Source organism: Triplophysa rosa, linkage group LG23 (assembly GCF_024868665.1).
Source record: "Triplophysa rosa linkage group LG23, Trosa_1v2, whole genome shotgun sequence".
NCBI classification, from domain to species: domain Eukaryota; kingdom Metazoa; phylum Chordata; class Actinopteri; order Cypriniformes; family Nemacheilidae; genus Triplophysa; species Triplophysa rosa.
In genome coordinates, this window is record NC_079912.1 from 8,134,313 (window position 1) to 8,149,404 (window position 15,092).

Sequence of the window (15,092 nt, forward strand, 5' to 3'; positions counted from 1 at the left end):
ACTCTGGTTCCAAACTGGTGTTTTTGCGTAACATGTCAGCGCCCATCATTGGACGTTTTACGATCAATTCATTTACAATGGAAGGAAGCGGCGTCACGCTGTCCATCTTTTATACAGTCTCTGATGTGGACTAAAGAGGTATCACCCTTTAAAAAAGATACATTTTGCTTGAAGAAATGTAAGGATCTATTTGTGAAATACTGGCGTTGCTTTATTTCTTTTTTTGGATACAACTACAGGACAGAATGCATAAGCTTAACTTTTTTATGCCTTCTTGCTCTCATATTCTCTTGTGGCACGGGAATGGAGTTTTGGTGTGTGTGTGTGCTAAGGTTGTGTATAAAGTCCTATTGATCAGTCCTGTTTTGCTCATCCCTGGTCAACTCTTACTCTTACTGTCTTGGTTACCCACTTGAAATGCACATGCTTTTGCTTCACTTGTATTTTTCCTTTCACTGCTGTGCTTTGTCCAAGACCAGATGGTTAACCTGTTTCTCTGATATCTCAAACATGTGGACTCCCCCATCGTACGCAGCCTCTGGCAGTTCAATCCAAGGTCAGGCAGCTGGAAGAGATACGGGTCTAATTATACATTTAAAACCTGATTGAAAACATCTACTAAATATGAAACATCACAAGCTTCTGAAAACTCACCTGGAGGTTCTTCTTAGACGGGTAGCATTGCAACAACTTGTGAACCATGAAAATCTCTACCTAAATATAGAAAACGTTTTTCCAGGCCTGAAAGATGTTTTGGCTGCTCTTCTGTGTTTTGTCTGTTCTGTGTGTATTTGTTTAAGTCTGACGTTTAGTCTATGATTCGCAATTGAAATTGAACAGAGAGTTAACCTTTGATTACAAGTCCAAATCCAACACTGCATGAGCCCAAAAGTAAACCGATCTTTCACTTTTGGTTTGTAGGTCTTGGATCAAACATGCAAAAGAATGATAGTGACTGCTATTTATCTCGACCTTATTTACATTTTATGAAACATTCCTGTGATCAGTATGACACATAACTATAGCTTTTGGAAATTGCTTTCTGGCTATCGACAGCTTGCAGTGCATCTTGCCTTGAAATGAATTGCATTTACAGGAACTGGAGCAAAATGTTGAATTCTCTTATACGGTTGGAGTTGTGATTTGTCATGTAACAGCAATGCTGGATCCTCAATTGTGTCAATTAGCCACCTCGTAAAATAGCACACTTACACACTTACACACACAAGTTACACACTTGTCCTGTCTATAACAGACCCTTACAATTATTTTAATATTATTTTGTCATTATTAATATTCATTATCACTATTATAAAATAAAATAAGTTCAAATGAAAAACACTGGAATGTTTTGCGTTATGTCATACGCTGGTGTAAAGAAAAGGTTTATTTAGCATCAGTGTTCCATGGTCAGCCAGAATAAGCTGAGGGTCAATACGCTGACTAAACATTGGACATATCCATAAACACTGGATATTAGCCCATGTCTGCTTTATTATTTATGGGGTGCTAGTATAAACACACAGACCTTTGGGACCAATGGTCATCATCATGTTTTTGTACAGGAATCTCAAGTATGAGACCAAATCAAGTTTTGTGTTGTGCGATGTGCAGAGTCAAGTGAGTCCCTTGAGTGGAAGTGACATTTGATGGGCAGTCTCGTAATGACCCATTACATCATAGTGGAAACAAGACCTCCCGGGACTCATTCCAGCTGTGTACACCAAATCCAGAGATACTGAATGTATTGCACGCTACACATCCCTCGGGAAAAGCAATATGGATGGACCACCCGGAACCGGCGGGTCGGTTGCAGAGGTTGGAGAAGCTGAAGTGCAAATGCAGGGGGATCTAGCAAATTCCTTCACTGCCATTCTCGAATCTTTCATCTTTCTGCGTGTTTTTGTCTTTAAGCTCAAAACTGATTGAATCTGTAGGTTGTGGGAGGTCAGAAAAGCTGTATTCAAGGCCGTGAGAGCCTCAGATGGCCCACCCACAGGCTGCTTACTGAAGTAATGCATTTTGCACACAAAACTAAAAAGCAAACTTTCTTAATCTGGAAGGCTTGAATCTGATTGGCAGGCTTTATGCAACTTCCAGTAGTATATGCTGACATCAGTCTGTCCAGAGACAAATACAAGATACCAGGGGCCTCATTTATAAAACGTGCGTATGCACAGATTTGATCGTAAAGTCGCAAAAATCCACAGCAATGTTCATATTTATAAAAACGGTCTTTGATGTGGAAAAGTGCTTAGCGCCACATCAGGGTCTGAGCAGACGTAAAGGAATGGCCTTCCCGATACTATTCCAGGGTCAGACACACTCTCCCAATTTAAATCTAGATTAAAGACACATCTTTTCAGTTAAGCATTCACTTAATGCAAAATATGCTAAATAAACCACCGGGAGACTGCATTTATTAGATATTATTTACTAGAATAATCTTGCTTGTTCTATAAACACCATGCACTGTGCTGTGTTTTACCTTTTTTGTGTTTTTCAGTTTTTCTTATTTTCTCCTGTAAAGCTGCTTTGAAACAATGCACATTGTGAAAAGTGCTATATAAATAAAATTGAATTGAATTGAATTGAATCACCCCCCTTGAGGACTGAGGTTTGTTACCACCAAAGTAACACAAGAACCTGTTGCATGAGTTTGTACAGGACAACGTGCTCATTTGCGCGCTTGCATAAAGTACGCTTTTGTCCTGCACTTTACCTCAATTGACCGATAGAAAAGTCCACATTAACCTAGACATAATGGATTGATTCAATTACCAAAACCCAATTTGTTTATATATGTTCTGGATTACTCTCTTGATAGCGTGGAATATGACTCCAGCTGAATGTTCGAGGTCTGAGTTCATGGAGCTGTATTGTGTCACGCCAAAAGACGTTTTGCTCCCTCGAGAGGGAGTGTCTGAATATGTCATCATGACCTGTCCGTGAGTCAAACTGATCTCAGGTCAGGTCTGGAATACAAATCTTCGTGACTTACTGTTTACACCTGCAGACGCACACATAAAATACACTAAAGCACAAATCTACACAGCAGAGAGCTTTGCTTGTCATGCCAGAGGAAGAGAATCAGTCCGTCTCTATGTATACTGTAAATCACAGTGGTATGACAGACATGTGAATTGTTTCTGGGGCGTATGAGCCAAATTTCAGTCATAATGTAATTTATGCTAGACTCACCTTTTATGAAATTGATATTTCCGACTCTAAATGTCTATGTTTAATGCAGTTTTAGAATAGATGATGTATACACATGTGCTCACAAATCAGTTAAACTCAGCGGGCTGCTTTGAAGAATGCGAATTGAGCTACATTGCTTAGTGGAAGTATTGCTGATCACGCTTATTATTATTATTAAGAAATTATTTATTGAGCATTTTTATATTTTGTCATTTTCTTGTCATTCATGATAACACCACTTAAGCATCCCTGCATCCTAGAACTAAAAACTAGAATAATCAAAAATACTAAAATAGTAATGTAAAAAATAATTATATAAATAATTACAATTAATACTAAGCATAAATAATTATTGTATATTAATTAAAAAAATAAATTGTATTAATAAAAATGATTTATTATGGGATAAATTATTGATGTATAGGATAATGAGTGACAGCACATCATCAAATGATTTAAAATAATAAAATGTATACAGCAATATTTTTCCTCAGTGGACTGAGAAAAATAGCGACTGAATTTATGTTGCATTTTTGTGAATTCGATCCAACATCCAGAAAGTAGTTTGAATGAATGTATACTACAGACTTTTACATGGGAGACGAATTTGAACTGCCAAATTCGTTGGTAAAGAAATTTGCCTTTTAAAAAGCATCATTGCACATACTTAAACTCTCACTTTCTCAACACCATCTCTCTAAGCAAGAGCTATATATCCAGAGTTTGAGAACTACTATCTATGAATCAGATGACAGATTTTGGAAATGTTTACGACTTGACAAGCAAGTGAAATAGAGAGGAAGGAAAGGCGAGAGTGTATGATAATAAACTGTTTTCCACCTTAATATTTCTCCCCATTATCTCTTGTCTCGCGTCTAGCGGTATCTTACACAGAAAGGGCCACATTAGTTGTGTGATTGTATGTACAGTAGTTGTGAATTTTTGGATATTTATATTCTGGTTGAATTGCTTGGTTTCAAATGTTGAAACAGAACATAAATATACTTGCATACTCTGCAGTATACAGTACATTGAATTTAGTCTTTATTGAACAAATTCTGAATATATCCTTTCAAACACAACACTCCACAAGTTTGTGCATGTAAACATTTACAGTTAAAGGGCCATGCTTATAGTCTCTCAAGATATCCACCACCCAGCGATACCTTGAACTGTTTAAAATCAGCGAGATATCTGCACAGAATAAAAGCTTTGCCATTAACCGAGTCTTAGCCATGACAGCCTTTTCAAGTGCATTTGAGATAAACTTGACACTTTTATCAGCTTCCAATAACAAGAAATCAGAAACATATCTCTGCAGTCTTGAGAAGAAAGAGACCGTAAGCGTCGCTCGAGTTAACACCATTTGTGCTAAACGTGTTTCTCAAACCGGTTGATGGCTTCCATATTGGCTGTTTCTTTGAGCTGAGACCTTGTTTCATTTATAGCATTTAAATAGATATTCAGATTCTCTTATAATAACTAAACTTCTCTTTTATCGTAAAGACATTAAATTGCTTTTAGATCTTTATATTAGGTTAAACATACAGTACTGTATCACAAAAAAGAACTATATATTTGTTCTAAAAGACACAAATAAAACAATTATTGACAAACAATAATGTTACACAGTTATAAAAGTATTGTGGATTAAATCTTAAAATTGGATTTTTTCAATATTCATATTAAAATTTATGAATTTTGATTCCCTAGAGAGACATTTGATGAAATAAAGTGGGGAGACCTTTGCAAAAGTGTTTACATGCTCTACTTTTAATTAAATTTAAGTCCAATTTTGAGATGATTATTATTTGTGATTGTTTAAATATTTGTGATCCTTCCTTTTATCTAATTCTCTATTTCTCTTCTTCTTCCAGATTCGGATCTGAGTATGAGGACACTTAGCACTCCAAGCCCCGCCCTCATTCTGAATCCAAACCCTTCCTCATTTTCCACTCAAGCAGTCCCGAATGGTCATGAAACCTCAAAATCATTCATCATTCATGGTGAAACTGTTGCTCTGGTGCACGCACCTCCAGGGTCACACTCACACCCTTCCAAACCTGCTCACGTTGCCCTCATCGATGCTCTTCCAGATCCCGTTTTACTGCACGTCTTCTCTTACCTGTCCACCCCTCACCTGTGCCGCTGCGCTCGAGTGTGCCGTCGCTGGTATAACCTGGCCTGGGATCCACGGCTCTGGAGTGCCATCTGTCTTACCGGAGAGCTGTTGAACGCTGACCGGGCTCTTAAGGTTCTTACTAACAGGTTATGTCAGGACACTCCCAATGTTTGTTTGACCTTGGAGACGGTTGTAGTCAGCGGCTGTCGGAGGCTTTCTGATCGTGGGCTTCGTGTGATAGCTCAGTGCTGTCCAGAGCTCCGGCGTTTGGAAGTTGCTGGTTGCTATCACGTGTCCAATGACGTTGTGTTTGACGTGGTATCCCAGTGTCCTAATCTGGAGCACCTAGATGTATCAGGTACTGTATGTATGATTAACACAAAAAAGTCACACCAAAATACAAGAAAAATTATATTTATTTTATTAAATAAAATTTTAATTAAAAAAATTAAAGTTTAAAATGTAATTAAATAATGTATAGAATAATTAATAATTTGCATTGTGACATTGTTTTCATGCTAAATTAATGTTCCAGTTCTCTTTCTCTTAGACATTATTCAATGTTAAGTATATTATTTTAGTATTTGGTGTACTTCATGTAGGCTAATTTTTACTAATTACAAAATCAATCTTATAAACAAAGAACAATATTTTTTATTCATTCATGTTGTATCTATATCATAGAAATGTCTTGTTTTAAATATAATATTAAAGAAATATGATCTAAAACAATTCCAGATTTAATCATCAAAATAAATCACATTTTTGAATCCCATAGTATTTAACAAATACAAACTATTTGAAAAAAGAAAAATACTAAAAAGATTTTAAGCACGTGACACATTGAGCCAGACAACTGGCAAAACAAGCTCTTGTGATGATTAACTGCAAGTATATGCATCCGACAACCTTGTTTACTTGTGGATTTACTCTGAGAATAAGTCATACCATGAAGCTTTTTAATGAAAGCTGGGAAAGGCATTATGAAATCAAGGAATTTGCTGCCAGTCCAGCAGTTCTCTCTGGGGGAAAGTGAGGTTTGCTTGAATTTTAAAGATGGACTCTGAGAAACCTCAGAGAAAGTGCAAGAATTCATCTGCTGAGTTCATTTTAAGAGTCACACACCGTAAAGTTATCCATCATGCAGAGGGCACAGCATGTGTTCTGTTATACTTACACTTTTGTTGCAAAAGTGACCTTGAGTTCTTGTGGTTGGATTCAAGCCAGTAACAGATCTTACAACAATAGTATCAGCAGATACGGCCCAGTTTCTTTATCAGGTTCTTGTGTTTTGTTTCTTTGCAGTTTGTCCAGTATTTTGTATCTGATTCATTTACCTCAATTTAAAAACCTGATGTGAATACATACTTTTTTACATTTTAAACTATTTTCACTGTGACTGTTTTTGTGTCCATTGGAGTGTTAGAAGAGATCTCGACAACTTCACAAACTATGCTCACATTTGTCATTATCAAAGATTTCAATATGAACTCAAACTATTCTCCCAAAATTGACCCAAATCAAAATTATTTTACCTCTACAATCTAATCATTTTACACTTCCACATTCTTAATGTATTTTAACAACTGTCTCATTTGTTTATTTTTATTTATCCTAAGCAATTTTGGGAGAAACATCTACTTAAAGATGATACTTAAAGTTCAAGTTTAAGATAAAAAACAAACATTTATGGTGTGTTCACACTAAGAGCAAACTGAATTATTTGCACGAGTATATTACATACAAAATCAATGCAAAGATGCGAACAGACGCAAATTCGGGCCAGTCGACGCAAATCGGGTGGCGCAATTGCAGCAAATGTGCGATATTCGCCTCAGTTGGGTCTTCCGCACTAATTGAACAATTTCAACTCCAGCGCGATATCTGCATGAAGAACTTACTGACACCTACGGTTTGACATGTCTGAATGTGCAAAGACATTTCCCATTGCGCGAGTAAAGTCATTTGCAGTAAGTCATATAGAGCGAGGAACGCTCGCGTTTGGTGTAAACACACCATTACATCATGGTACAATAAATGATATGTGGTGTATTTTGTGCTAAACTTCACAGACACATTCTGTGTAACTCTAAGATTTATATTACATCTTGTAAAAAGGGCATGATAGGTCCCCTTTAAATGAACTCAGAAAGAACTCCATCAAATCTTCTGAGCTATAATATTGCAACCTCTATGAAAGAGCAATAAAAATGCTGCAAAGCTTCTTTTTAAAACAATTTACCAATAGTCTGTGGTCAAGGTTTCCCCTGTAAAATCACAGGGTCAAGGTTTTATTGGTCAGCTTTTGTCCCTGACATGACATCTAAGTGTGTTACAAAAAAGTATAGTATGAGATCCATAAAAGCCTGTCATTTTGAACTCTGACAGATGTCCTCTTCTTTTACTCAAGGTTGTCCTAAAGTGACCTGTATCAGTCTGACTGAGGAGTCTTCTCTTCAGCTCATACCATTACACGGACAGCAGATTGGTCTGCGTTATCTGGACATGACAGATTGTGTATCATTGCAGGACAAAGGCCTGAGGACCATCGCCTTTCACTGTCCGCGTCTCACGCACCTCTACTTGAGACGCTGCAGTCGTCTGACAGACGAATCATTTCGACAGCTGGCTCTGCACTGCACCTCTTTACGTGAGCTCAGTCTCAGTGACTGCTTTCTGGTGGGAGACTTTGGTCTGCGTGAAGTGGCTCGTCTGGAGGGTCGTCTGCGGTATTTAAGCGTAGCGCACTGCATGCGCATTACAGACGTTGGACTGCGCTATGTGGCGCGCTACTGTCCACGGCTTCGTTACTTGAATGCACGCGGCTGTGAGGGATTAACGGATCAGGGTTTGGGTCACTTAGCTCGTAGCTGCACCAGACTGCGCTCTCTTGATGTTGGTCATTGCCCGCTGGTGTCAGACGCTGGACTGGAAGTGTTAGCGCGGTGTTGTGAGGGGCTTCGAAGGCTGAGTCTGAGGGGCTGTGAGAGTGTGACGGCGAGAGGACTGACCGCGCTGGCAACCGGATGTGCTGAGCTTCAGTTACTAAACGTACAGGAGTGTGACGTGTCACCTGAGGCTCTTAGACTGATCAGACAGCACTGCAGACAATGTGTGATAGAACACACTATACCTGCTTTCTACTGAGAGGACACATGTGGACCTTTGACACGTAGATCTAGATCATATGTGACTTTCTATGACTTGAGACACAGCTGGACCAAAGGCTGTGCCATGATCTACCATTTCAAGATCTACATGACATATACTGTATAGTATTTATCACATGAAACATTGTGTAATTGTCACTGTACAAAAGTTTGTATTTTACCAAATGTTTTAACTAGGTTTGTTTAAACGAAGTTCTTGTGCCGTTTTTTTATACAAAAATCTTTTCAGATAGTTGACTATAACATAAAAAGTATTGTCTTATGGAGAACATGCTTCGTGTTTGTTAAATATCGAGACTACTTTCATCCTTGTCTCACTTGCGAAAATGACGTTTCAAGATTTGCATTTGTTCAATTTAAATGATGAAACGTGGGCGAACTGCACTTTTAAATGCATTTATGATCACAAAAGTTTTATTTCATATTTGATATTCCAGATCACAGTTGTTGCAATTTGAAGAGATTAGCAAACTTGCATAAAATGTCAGTAAATTATAACATGTTGCTGCTAAAAAGACTCAATTAAGGGCTGCTTATATAAAATGATTGAAAATGTTATTCTGTGTCATAATGTCTCTGCATAAGTGTTTGTACAGATATTGCTTGTTCAACTTCACACCAATGTTCAGTAGCCTACATTACGTCTTAGCAACAAAAGGTATTATTCACAAGCCAGAACCATGATCATAACTTAAATCATCTGAGTGTAGTGTTTCTGAGAGGAGAGAAAACTTCTTGTTTTTCTCTTCTTCACAATCACAACTGGATTCGAGTAGCCAAAATATATTTAAAGATCGGGTAACATGCTATTTCATGCATTCTGACTTCTTTACACTGTTAAACTGCAGGCTTCTCATGCTTTACATGGTCAACTTGTTAAAAAAACGAGTTGGAGGTATGACGTAGTATTTCTGTGCTTGATACACTCCCCCAGCACTCCAACTTGTTTCGGAAAGTTTTTTATAAGTCTGGATCCCTGTTTTGTAACAGAGATCCTATTCCTTTCATTGGGCAACTCTCCCGGAAAAGCACGCCCACGGCAAGGCGAAAGAAATAGCCCGCCCATACGCCAACTGACGAGCGATGGGAAGACCCGCTTACAGCTGTATCTATCTTTTATAAATGTGATCAAACCAAACATTCTTCAAAGATACGATGTATGCAATACTACTGTATAGGTACTCAAGATTAATATGATTGGCAGAAACTGCGTGTTACCCGATCTTTAATTATATATTTTACTTTTGAGTCCTTCAAAAATGTTGTGCCTATTAAGTTTGGTATTTGGCATTGATGTACACTTTACAGAAATGTCTTGACTTCATTACAATAGATACAAATGTCCAATGGCGTTTTATTTATTATTCACTGCTGCCCTCTGTTGGTTGAAGTCTGTTCCTACACTAACTTTACTCCTGAGGACCATACTAACTAGGGATAGAACATATTTTAGATATGCAAATGGTATAGTAAAATTTTTCAAAGAAACATTTTAAAATACACTTTTAATTTTCATGTCTGGCTGGTTATTGACACACAACTAATGCAAATGCAACATCACACTGAAACGAAGGTTTCTTTTTAGCCCATAACCAACAGTGCCTGATACTATGAGGCTTACCAAGATGATTGAACTTCACAAGTAAAGTGTTTTTTTACTTCAACCATAACCAAAATTTCTAGTAAACTGGTCATCTAACTTCATTATAAATTTAATTTTTAACGTATTATTAGCATAGTAATGTTAAGTTACTAGCCCTCCAAACATTAAGGTAATGTCCAATAAATGTGACAGCATTTAGAGATATGACATCAAGTTCAAGTACATTAACTCTGTTTTTGCTTATATCTTAAAATACTTATTGCCTTGATCTTTATTTAGGTAGTTGACAGATTAATATGCAAATGTGTCCTATGGTGTGACGGCAAAAAAATGGAAAAAACTAACAATGAAGTTAAATCTCTCTTATGCTATTTTATGGTATAAATATAAATACTAATATGTACACATGTACACTCTAAAAAAATAGTGCTATATAGCACTAAAAGTGGTTCTTTGCTCGTAATCATAGGGGAACCACTTTTAGTGCATATAGAACCATATTTTGATGCTTCAGTGGTTCTTCAGTGGTTCCCCTATGATTACGAGCAAAGAACCACTTTTAGTGCTATATAGCACTATTTTTTTTTAGAGTGTAAGATTTATTCGTCAACTACCCATTTGCACATGCAATATTATAATAGGCCTTTTCTATTTACTCATATAACCCAGAATTTAACAGTTTTACTTTACTTCTCTATGATCTATGATTTTGTGAGACGACACACTTTCACTGTGGATCCTTTACTAACATAAAAACCAGGATAGAGAGGATGAGTGAATGTGGTTTGGACTCTGTGGATGAGGGTCATTGTGTCAGAGACGCTGTAGAAGGACAAAATTCCTGCTCTGTGATCCACATACACTCCTATTCTACAGGAGCTGGACACTACAGGGAGATCAGTGCGTTCGTTATTGTGACAGAATGAGCATTTGAATTCAGTGCAGTACAATTTCCAGGACTGATCATTAAATCCAAACACACTCTCACGACTCCGTCCCTTCCTGCTGATGCTCTTATATGACACTGATATACCCACATCACCATTCCACTCAACCTCCCAGTAACAGCGTTCACACACACTCTCTCTACACAACACCTGCTGCCTCACATCAAATCTGTCTGGATGATCAGGATATGGGAGGACTGTATCAATGTTAGCAGCCGATGTGTTTCCATCACGCAGACGGAAGTATTTATTCACTGTGTTAAAATCCAGTGTGAACTGCCTGAAATCTGAAGAGGATATAAATACACAATTATAACAGTTTCATAAAAGTTAGAATTTCAAAAACTGGATGTTTCTATAATTGAATTTTCTTTTTCATTTCCACAATTATTATAATGTTTGATATTATACAGATACACAAGTACAGTGTGTTCAAATGAACAAACACACATTTTAATTTTCAGTCAGATGTAGTATCTGTATCTTCTTACAGCTTATTTTACTCGATTAATTGGGGATTTAATATTTGTAACATTTCTGTTTTCTTCATGCTATAGCGCATTTAAATGACATAAATGCATAATTAAATGTCTTACATTGTAAGAACTCCTCTCTGGTCTTCAACTCATCAGGAACAATTGTAATATATGAAACTAAGACATAAACAGACATAATCAGTATAACATCCATATCAAATACATATATTTAAACAATCACACACAAAGAGTGTGACTCTTTGAATGTAAGCATGCCTGAGATTTGACTGCATGACTGTTTTGCTCTGGCTGAAAATCTGTGTGTGTGTGTGTGTGTGTGTGTGTGTGCGTGCGTGCGTGCGTGCGTGCGTGCGTGCGTGCGTGTGTGTGATCTGAGCAAGAACGAACTTTCATGAAAACAATCATACATTCACATGCTTAAATGACACAGTCCACTTTGGATGCTAAAAATGGATATTCAGAGCATGAATATCTGCAGAGTACAACAGTACTCGTCTTGTGTGATAATACAAGACTTAATTCTGATATCTTCTACGGTATTTTACCTTGATCAGATATATTTTCTATCTCCTCTCTACAGAAATCCTCCAGTTTTTCTTTCAGCTGACAGACAGATTTTCTCACATCATCAAAAGAGATGAGAGAACTGACAGTAATGTCGTGTGAAACTGTAGATTCAGGAGGTGCAGACAGACACTGAAAGCGCTGTAGAAGAAAAAAAGATACAAAGAATTTAATGATCTCCTCACTTTCTCTATTAGTCTGAATTACAACCTGCATTACACTTTACCACTTAAACAATATCTGTGCTAAACCATTCTGTTACTTTTGTATAATTGTCTTTGAGTTGTTTTGTGTCTTGGTTTAACTGTTAACATGTTTTTGTATTTGCCACTTATACAATAGACAGAATCTGGTAAAAAATTGGATTACAAGTGCATAAAAATATAAACAAACAGTTTTGGCAGTCTGAACCCACAGAGGAATCTTTATATCAAACCTGGAAGACATTCTTTTGGTTTCTCAATAAATAAAAACTGTAAAAATCACAGTAAAATAAGAAAATAGACAGACTACACCTTCAGGAAATGAATGTGATTGTCTGTGTGTAAAAGCTGCTCGAGTTCAGTGTCTCTCCTCCTCAGATCATCGATCTCCTGCTCCAGACGCTTCAAGACTCCTTCAGCTGGACTCACTGCAGTCTTTTCCTGATCTCTGATCAGTTGTGTCACCTCAGAGCGGCTTCTCTCAATGGAGCGGATCAGTTCAGTAAAGATTCTCTCACTGTCCTCCACTGCTGTCTGTGCAGAGCGCTGGAAAAAAACACACATTACAATCACATCTTACTGCACAGTGAACTTCAGAGGGAATAAAGTGAATTCATCTGTACTTTTATAATGCTTTATAGAATACAAGTGCTCCAAAACACCTTTACAGTCACAAACAGGTAAATAGCAATCATTTTTAAGCACTGCAGATACAGAAATCAGTTCAGGCTGATCATCATGATCTATATGGCATGCCATCTTTAAACTAAAAGTCTTCAGTATCTATTTTAAAGGAATCCAGAAAACAAGCGAGATAACAAAGCTCTTCAGCACTGGAGGAGTCACATTAGAGTCACAAACAACTTTTTGATCTGTCAGCAGTTGTTGATCTTCTCAAAACTCACCTTGTAAGAGTTCACGGCGTCTCTGAGCTCCTGAAGCTTCTTCTCTCTCTCCTGGATTCTCTGCTTGAAGTTTCTCTGTGTCTCTCCCAAAACTCTCTGTGACAAACCAAACACTGTAAAACTCCATATGACATGAAACTACACGCAGAGAATTTATTACATTTCAACCACTTGCTAAAACACATCTAACTTCATTATAATGATATGTGATCATGTTTTAGCATCACAGTTAGCATTAGCATACAGGTGTCTGGTTTGGGTTCATACCTGTTTCTCAGTTCTTTCTGCTACAGCTGTTACAGTGTCATGATTTTTATGTTCGTCCATCGTACACAGATAACAAATGCACTCCTGGTCAGTGCGACAGTAGATTTCAAGATGTTTTCTATGTTTTGAGCAGATCATTTCATTGAGTTTTGTAGTGGGATCCATCAAATGATGTCTTCTGTCTTTAAAGAGATTTTCATGTTGTTGAAGGTGATTTTTACAGTAAGAGTTCAGACACTCCAGACAGGACTTGACAGCTTTGTATTTTCTCTCAGTACAGACGTCACACTTCACATCTTCAGGTCCAGCGTAACATTGATCAGAAACAGCAGTTTGAAGTCTCGTCTTCAGTTCTTCCACCATTTCAGCAAACATCACATTTTTGTTTAAAGCAGGTCTTGATGTGAAGGTTTGTCTGCATTGAGGACAGCTGTAGTTTCTCCTCTGATCATCCTGATTCCAGTAGTTTGTAATACAGCTCATACAGTAACTGTGTCCACAGGGAATGGTCACTGGATCCTTCAGTAGATCCAAACACACTGAACAGCTGAACTTGTCTTGAGGAATATTCCCTTCTGCCATATTTCACTAATATACATACAGAGAGAAAGACGTGAGAGTTTGATAAAAGTTTTGTTTGCTCTGAAATGAGCAGTTGAAGTAGTTTCCTGGTTTTGTGATCATGGGACGTGTGCTAAACAGGTTAATCCTTCCAGGTCTCATTTATCTGCTGGGTGTGACTGGGTGTGACTTCACATGACATATTTAAAAAAACATCCACCAGGTGTTGGTCTCTCACAAATTGACAGACAGATAGACAGACATACAGACATCATAACAAACACCAAACAAATTGGAGGCCAAACCTTAATGCCTTTTAACACATTTGACATTTCAGAGATTTAGCAGTTTTGCATATTAAAGATAAGATAGAACACTATACCTGCTTTCTACTGAGAGGACACATGTGGACCTCTGACACATTATAGATGTTTACACTCTCTGACTTTCTATGACTGCATGACAAGACAACCATAAACCAAAAAAAAAAGATAAATTTGACAATCTGACATAACTTATTTTTTTAATCCAACAGTTATAACAATAATAACATTATTGCAAATTCTACAGTCCATGGTAATGTCAGGGTTCTGGTAGACGGAGAGCACACCACGGAAGTAGATAAGAAAAAAGGAGTTTATTTCAAAAACAGGAAAATCCAAAAGCAGGTAAGTATTTCCAAAACAGGTATATCCAAAAGCAGGTATGTATTTCAAAAACAGGTATATCCAAAAGCAGGTAAGTATTTCCAAAACAGGTATATCCAAAAGCAGGTAAGTATTTCCAAAACAGGTATATCCAAAAACAGGTAAATATACTTATCGGGGTATAGAATTGCAGTGAAGACAACAAGACTGAACAGGGAAGAACAAAAAGGTGCAAACTTAAATAGAGTCCTGATGATGTGATGCAGGTGTGGACTAATCAAAAATGGTGGATGTGCGGTGCATGCTGGGAAACTGAGTTCAGAACTCCGGGGAGAGGGAACGGGTGAAGCGAGCTGACGGTGACGACATAGGGGGCGTGGCCGGTGGTGCTGAAACCGTTACAGT

At 37.5% G+C, this 15,092-nt stretch overlaps 2 protein-coding genes across 3 annotated transcripts in view; one reads left to right on the forward strand and one right to left on the reverse strand.

Moving 5' to 3' along the window:
* si:dkey-192l18.9 (F-box/LRR-repeat protein 7) overlaps positions 1 to 8,698 on the forward strand; it is a 30,432-nt gene extending 21,734 nt beyond the window's left edge. For both annotated transcript variants that reach the window (XM_057322514.1, XM_057322515.1), the window contains 2 exons: positions 5,079 to 5,681; positions 7,734 to 8,698. In XM_057322514.1, the coding sequence (XP_057178497.1) occupies positions 5,079 to 5,681; positions 7,734 to 8,470 (1,340 nt within the window). In that variant the 3' untranslated portion in view covers positions 8,471 to 8,698. The remainder of the gene's footprint in view (positions 1 to 5,078; positions 5,682 to 7,733) is intronic.
* A 1,969-nt stretch (positions 8,699 to 10,667) lies between these two features.
* Positions 10,668 to 14,189, reverse strand: LOC130546952 (tripartite motif-containing protein 16-like). The gene is made up of 6 exons (XM_057322513.1): positions 13,480 to 14,189; positions 13,213 to 13,308; positions 12,620 to 12,853; positions 12,086 to 12,245; positions 11,640 to 11,696; positions 10,668 to 11,330 (listed from the first exon to the last, which is right to left on the reverse strand). The coding sequence occupies exons 1-6, from the start codon at positions 14,059 to 14,061 to the stop codon at positions 10,798 to 10,800; spliced, it is 1,662 nt and encodes a 553-aa protein (XP_057178496.1). The 5' UTR covers positions 14,062 to 14,189; the 3' UTR covers positions 10,668 to 10,797.
* Positions 14,190 to 15,092: the final 903 nt, after the last annotated feature.